This window comes from Limulus polyphemus, unplaced genomic scaffold (assembly GCF_000517525.1).
Source record: "Limulus polyphemus unplaced genomic scaffold, Limulus_polyphemus-2.1.2 Scaffold1802, whole genome shotgun sequence".
In the NCBI taxonomy this organism is placed as follows: domain Eukaryota; kingdom Metazoa; phylum Arthropoda; class Merostomata; order Xiphosura; family Limulidae; genus Limulus; species Limulus polyphemus.
The window spans coordinates 34,296-40,904 of NW_013667412.1; the positions used below are offsets into that span (position 1 = coordinate 34,296).

Sequence of the window (6,609 nt, forward strand, 5' to 3'; positions counted from 1 at the left end):
TGGTTAATGTATCTTCCTTGCGTAAAAGACAATAAATCATCGTTTAATGTATCTAATTCGCTTTTAAATTTACTAATGTTTTCCATTTTTACTTCTTGCCACTGTTGTTGAATTTCCTGTAGTTGCTGCTGGCTTTCCTGCAACTGTTGGAGACTTTCTTCCTGTTTCCTTTCTTGTTCTAGTTGCCACTGCTGTAATCTCTCTTCTTGTTTCTTTTCTTTTTCCTCCAACAACTGCTGTAATCTCTCTTCTTGTTTCTTTTCTTTTTCCTCCAACAACTGCTGAAATCTCTCTTCTTGTTTCTTTTCTTTTTCCTTCAACAACTGCTGTAATCTCTCTTCTTGTTTACTTTGCTGTTCCAACTGCCACTGTTGCAGGTTTTCTTGCAAATGCTGTAATCTCTCTTCTTGTTTCTTTTGCTGCTCTTGTATTGCTGCCATCAAATCTGCTACGCCGTAGTTTGACTTGCCGCTTCTCGTTTCCATTTTTTTTCGTCCCACTCTCTGACACCAATTTGTTATGTCTCTGGTCGTTAGTTAATTTCCCATATAATTTCTTTCCAAAAAACTTTAGCTAGACAAGTCCTTTCTTAAATAAAACTAGTTTAATCTTTCTCAATACAATTTTGCAATCCACAGAATTTCCACAGTCACACTATAAGTTAAACAAATGCTATAATTCACAACGAATGACTCACATGCTTGGTCCAACTGTCCGTCTCTATCTATGTCTGCAATTCAACTACATTGTTGCCGTCACTTCTTACCGGTCTTATATATACAAAAAGCGTACATCTCGTTTCTTCGTGAATCTTCTAGAATATCATGACGTGTTACCAGCGTGACGTGACACCCGCTGTCGTAACAATAACATTGTTTTCAACAGTAGGTTCCCAGATCTACAGGTGTAAAAAAACATCCTGAACAGTTTCTTAAAACATGTCTCCCTCATGGTCTGACTCTTAAATTTTTTAAATCTATATGCCTGAAATCAAAATCCCCCATAATCAAGAACTCTTTAATAGTTGAAACCTTAATCTTACTGCAGAGAGTTTCTCATTAATTTCACCAGATTAATCTGGTGGTCTGTAGCAAATTCTAACTAAAAGCCTTCTCCACCCATACCCGCTAATAGAAATTCAAACAGGTCCAATGTCCTTGCTATTATCTTTGATATATTCAAATGCAAAAGGATGTTTGTTTGAAATTAAGCACAAAGCTACATAATGGGCCATCTGTGCTCTGCCCACCAAAGGTATCTAAACCCAGTTTCTAGCACTGTAAGTCTGCAGACATTCTGCTGTGCCACTGGGGGGCTCAAAAGGATGTAACTCACAATTTACATATAAAGCCATTCCTTCCCATTTTTACTGCTTTATTTCTATTAAGTAACCTTTAAATACTGTATTTCAAATAAACTTCTCCCAATGAAAATAGTGATCAACCCTTTAATTTAAATGTTAAGCAAAAATGTATTTCCAATAATATTTAACTTATTTTACACTACAGCTACTACTTGACTGCCAAGGTTTCTTCCTTTGCCCATCTAAGCATTGGTCTGATTTTTTTTGCTTGCTCATGTCTTTAAATCTCACTTAATACTTCCATTACAGGCTGGGTGGAATTCACCCAGCTCGTAACCAGAAAAGTGTCTCTGAGAGAAATTGTTCTTTAATTTTTTAAAATGTATGCAAGTCTTTACAAAATTTTGCAGATTATTAGTAAACATTACAAGGATTTCATATACAAAATATCTGGTTTTTGAATTATGTTTTAAGATTTTTTTATTAAATATTTGCTTGTGAATTTTTTCTTTCAGAATGTTGACTATCCAACGTACAAAGTAATTTTGGTTTCAAAATTAAAAATACTTTTCTGTATCTGAAATTTGTCAAGTTTCATTTGCGTAATCTCTATAACCTTCTATGTGATCATCAAAAGTTTTTGAAATAAAACTTTATATTTAACCTGTTATTTTATCAATATTAACCCTATATGGTGTTGATCGATTTGATTGATCTTGTAACCATAATAAAAATTAGGAAATAAACCTAAGTTACTTTTTTTTGTTCTAGAATAACTGCAAATTGTAATAGTAAACCACAAATGTTTATTCCAAATAGCTTACATCACTTAACAGTATAAATCTATTTATATTTATCAATTTTTGTTTTATTGACCTTTGAACCATGTCTGACTAAAAATACTCCAGTAGAAGTTGAAATTACACAGTGTATGTGCATCGACATGACCCTATCAAATAGCATAATGCAGAAGATTCTGCTGCATATATACCATGAAGGTTTATTATTATTTTTCTTTCATTATCTTACCTAACATCTTTCTATTTTTATGATTTTAGTTACTTTCATAATAATAAACAGTTAAAAGAAATAAAAAATAAAAAACCTCATAATTAATTACCAAACATTTTTATTTTCAGTAAAGCTTTATATTTTATTTGTTATTTTTGTACTGTAACATTATATTTATTTCTCCATGTTGTAGGTAAGTAATCAAAGTATAACAAAAAAAAGGTTGCAAAATAAAATGTATAGCATTGTTAGTAGTGTTTACACAATTTCAAAGTACTAATGGTCAGAGTTTACACTCTCACCTTTTCCCACTTATTTTCTGTAGTTATTCCATTGCTAGTAGATGAGTTAGAAATGAGAAGAAACATAATGAATAGTACTCTATTCTTTTCAGTATGGATATTAATGTTCCAAGTAAATCTCCTCAGAGTTTCTTCTAAAGTTTTTACACTTATTTCCTATTGTTATTTTACTGTTAGTGGCTGAAGTAGAACCCTGCCGAATATAAAGTAATGAATCACCGTTCCTGTTTCGGTGTTAACATACTTTGACACTATCAAGAATTGTCTAAAGTACTTTATAAAAGTGAGAAAATATTTGTTATGGGTCTGTACAAAGCATAAAGTTGTATCCTATCCAATAAACTTGCTAAAATATAAAGTAATGAATCACCATTCCTGTTTAGGTGTTAACGTACTTTGAGGAAGGAAGGGGCTGGGAAGGAGCTGGACATGAAACAGTAAAAGGAATACGTCTAGGCTCAGAATGAGACAAATTATCCACCAATAAAGAAGGGGTAGTTTCTTTTTGTCACACTAACTCCTCATGGAATTCCAAAGTCTCATGAATGTTACTAAAAACATACTGTTGTAGAAAAGGGAGCCATAATTAAGTCCCAAAGATAAGTAGGTAGTAAACAAACTTGGAATAAGGCTGTGTCCCCCACAGGAGATCCCCAAAATAGAGAAACCACGTGTGTAAGGCTAGAGCTGGAGAAGACAAACGTGCCAATGGGAAAATAAGAGTGAGAGGCAATGCCCTGAAAACCCCAAGGCTTTCTGTGGATTTCCTTGAAATGGAAGTGGATGGTAGTGGTAGACAAGTACCATAGGATAGTCAATAGGATAAGATGAAGGTGGGAAAATTGGGCGTGGTATAAACAAACAGGATGATCAGAGTCCACCCCCAAATGTGCAAAATCTATTCTAACTGTTGATAATCAGGTAAGGGACATTCAGCCTGATGGTAGGCCAATGTACACTGATCCGCAGCCCATGTAGGGCAAGGTATGCTGGCACCCATCTGTGAAAAAAACAAAAAACACTCAGCATGAGCCCTAATATCCAGGGATGAGGGGGGGCATCAAATACTGAGAATAGGAGGTTATCATGTAAAAAAGATGAGTGGGGATCATACAATATTGGGGAAATAGATAAAACAGTACATACCTGAGAAATTATATCTAAAAGCCGTATTAGGCCTAGCTGATTCTGCAGTAGGGGCATAGAAAAATATGGCAAAATCAGGTGGAGGAAAAAGGCTGTCAAAATTCTTGTAGACCCGAGCAAGTTTGGCATGTTCAGGAGGAATAGGGGCAAGATCAGGTGAAACAGGTTGACTCCTATAATGAACAATCTCACGGAAGATGATAGCCGATAAGTCCAAAGATGAGTACCCCCTCCTGTAGCCTGTGTAAGTGTGATAATAGAAGGTATTATCTCTGAAATAGTAACATGAACTTTGGAATTCATTGTGTAAAAATGAAAATCAAAGACAATTGTTTGAAGAAAAAAAATAATTAAAAACTGTGAAAATAAGTTATCTGAAAGGTTGTTAACTGTAGAAAAATAAAGAAGAAAATAATAACCACTTCAGAATAACAAAGAAAATCACGAAGTTGAACAATTTGAAAAGCACTACAAAAATGTCTTGACACAAGTACTGCCAAACGAGAAGGGAGAGTTCGGTAAAATCGAAAAGGAGGAGTCATTTGCATCAGGAGAGTGTGTTGCACTCTTATTGTTGGAGAGTTATCACATGACATTTACATGCGACATGCATTTGAACCAGTTGATTGTAAGGTATATGGGAGCTCAAGAGTTGTAACATGCGAAAATTGTTTTTTTTCCATATAGAGGGAAACACTCAACAAGAATAGCTATTTATTTCTACCTTAATATATTATGCTACATTTTTCCAAACAATTTTTCAATAGGGAAGTTAAAAATTGTTCTTACACTGAAAATGTATTTCTTATAGCTACTTACCTTTCTCACACAAAGCTATCTTGATCATTTTTTGCCTTCAAAGAATTGCTAAAAAAATGTTTGCAATCAGCACACCAGTCTTTATACCCCGTCAATTTCACACAATTTCTGAACGTGTACATATCATGTGATTACTCTCCACCAACAGCATTGCACCACCTATACTGGTTTGAGGCTGAATGAGGTTGGAAAAAAGAAACCCAAAAGAACAGGGTATTGAGTGGGGTAAGGATGAGGGAAGTTCATTATCAGGAATCCCTAATGTGCTGCATCCTGTATGACAGAGGAGTGTTGTCTCTGGACTGTGAATAGGTTGAAGCATGCAGGAGCCAATCATCCATTGAAAGAAGAATGCAAAGACTCATACAATGAAAGTGTCAGGAGGGGGTTTGTACCCCTCTCCTCCTACAAAATGCTTAAAGAGCCAAGGTTAGTCCAAATGGTAGGGTCTTGAACTGGAAAACACGACTTAGAGCAATAAGTAAAAATCAATAAAATAGTCACTATGGGGAAGAACTCCAAATTGTAGATTACAAGGAGAAAATGATAAGGCACATAGTTAATCTGAATTTATCTAGTCCACAAAGTATGTACTAATAATGAACGTGCAAACAGAATAAAATTACCTAAAAATCAATATCTAACTTACCATATATCTAAATTAACCTAGATGACAAAGGACACATAGTTAAGTCCTACACTGGCAAAAACTACACAGGTACACAGCTACACCTATTATATTAAATACTACAAACAAATCTTGCCAAAAAATAAATCATTAAGCTCTTGTATACTTGAACAAACTTTACCTGTAGAGGAAAAGCTTGATATTCTCTACTAAGAACAATACTAGGAGGAAACATCTCTAAGCTTTCAGGACTAAATTCCATTGTGATGACTCTAAGAGAACATCCAATCTGTGGTGCAGCTAGGCCAACTGCCTTGTGATTTCTCATTACTTTCTTCATTTTGCTTATTACCTAGAATACATATTTAGTATATTAAATGCAGTGTTACATCAAATAAAACTTTTAAAAGTACAGAAACACGATTTAATTCACCATATATATTACAGATTACTTACCAACAAAACTACAACAGTGTTAATGATTAATGATCTTCTAAGTAAGAATGATTTCTGGTCAGATAAAAAAAAAACTAAGATAATCAACTCTTTTCAACTAATGTTTAAAGAATTAACAACAATATTTTGATTATTTGAATAGTTGGAATAATAAAAAAAAAGTAATAATCAGAACTGCTAACTTAGATAATTCAATTTAATCAGAATTTTGATGAATTAATTAGTTTACATGACAATAATCAATGTAATTGTTGCTCATAGATAACAAATTATAACAATTATGTGATTAAATTGTCCAAGTCTACTTCAAAGTACTTCCTACGTAAACAGATTTCACTTACTTTCTTTGTGATTGAGAGGTGAGTCACACAAACTTTAAATAAACAGAATGTGATAGGATATTTTATTTTTAATTAAGGTGTTTATGTGCAGAATGAAGGTGAAAAGTATTAAAAAATACGAGTACAGAATTCAGAAAAAATGTTTATTTAATGAATGTAATATTCATGTTATAAATGATACACACAACATGATGGTATGTTACTTAACAAAGTTGAAAGATGTAAGAAGCACAGAGATAGAAATAAATTAAAAAGCTTCAAACAAGCAATCTAGATTTTAAGTAAACAAAACTTCATATTGTGAAAAAATAAGGTATTAAAGAATATGAATTAGCATGAGAAACAATAAACACAGCAGATATTGATTGAACAGTTTAATTTATGCAAAACCTATACAAGTAAATTAACCCTTTCATGAGTGGGTCAAAGTATGCATATCATGACCTTTTTACAGAGTTACTTTCCAAATTGAATTAATCTTCTTTATTATCAATGTATATAAGCAAACTTTGCTTTAAAACACAGTTTACAGTTCAACTTTTAATACAAGTTCTAATTTTTTATTTTTCAAATTATATATATATATATATATACACACCTAGG

General features: G+C 33.0%; 1 protein-coding gene across 3 annotated transcripts in view; it reads right to left on the minus strand.

The window, feature by feature from the left end:
- LOC106464984 (peptide deformylase, mitochondrial-like) overlaps positions 1-6,609 on the minus strand; it is a 70,258-nt gene that overhangs the window by 27,761 nt on the left and 35,888 nt on the right. For 2 of the 3 annotated variants that reach the window (XR_002611870.1, XM_022392803.1), the window contains exons 3-4: positions 5,391-5,561; positions 3,763-4,002 (exon numbers count right to left, since the gene is read on the minus strand). Coding sequence is in view for 2 of the 3 variants with exons in the window: in XM_022392803.1 (XP_022248511.1) it covers positions 3,763-4,002; positions 5,391-5,561 (411 nt within the window). In the remaining variant the exon portion in view is untranslated. The remainder of the gene's footprint in view (positions 1-3,762; positions 4,003-5,390; positions 5,562-6,609) is intronic. The other variant, XM_013925166.2, reaches the window with a different exon arrangement.